Here is a 481-nt window from a genome sequence, read left to right on the forward strand (position 1 = left end):
AAGAAAGGAGGACATAATGAGTCCACATATATATTTCATAAATATATCTCACTCCGACCACATACTCCTTATTACACACCTGCAAACACATCGAGGTCTTCCAAAAGTCTGCCAACTCTCACTCCTCCAAGGAAGGTCACATATTTTTCCCTTAGTCTCACTTCACTTTCAAGGGGAATGATTGCACTGTCAAAGCTGTCCTGTTGTTTGGTAATTAAAAAAAGGAGAATGATGAATAACTAGGTCATAATAAATCACTAAATCACAATATTGTTACTTGGTAATAACCTAACTTGAGTACACTAAAGCAACGGCTGACGAAATGTGAGTATATATTTTCAAAATTACCTTTTTACTCCTTGGTAAACTATGAATGGAGAATGTTAAATGTATTGCTTTTTTTCCATGAAAACTCTCAATAAGATAAAAGGTATTTAAATCAATAAGAATCACCTCAAAGTTCTTTAAAACCCACCCCTAA

The 481-nt window shown here is 34.1% G+C and overlaps 1 protein-coding gene across 1 annotated transcript in view; it reads right to left on the reverse strand.

The window, feature by feature from the left end:
- The window catches only part of LOC119589490 (acyl-coenzyme A thioesterase 9, mitochondrial-like), a gene marked incomplete in the record, with an annotated part of 17787 nt that overhangs the window by 13753 nt on the left and 3553 nt on the right, over positions 1–481 (reverse strand). The window contains 1 exon segment of the mRNA XM_037938092.1: positions 80–200. Coding sequence (XP_037794020.1) covers positions 80–200 — 121 coding nt within the window.

Source organism: Penaeus monodon, chromosome 25, assembly GCF_015228065.2.
Source record: "Penaeus monodon isolate SGIC_2016 chromosome 25, NSTDA_Pmon_1, whole genome shotgun sequence".
NCBI classification, from domain to species: Eukaryota; Metazoa; Arthropoda; class Malacostraca; order Decapoda; family Penaeidae; genus Penaeus; species Penaeus monodon.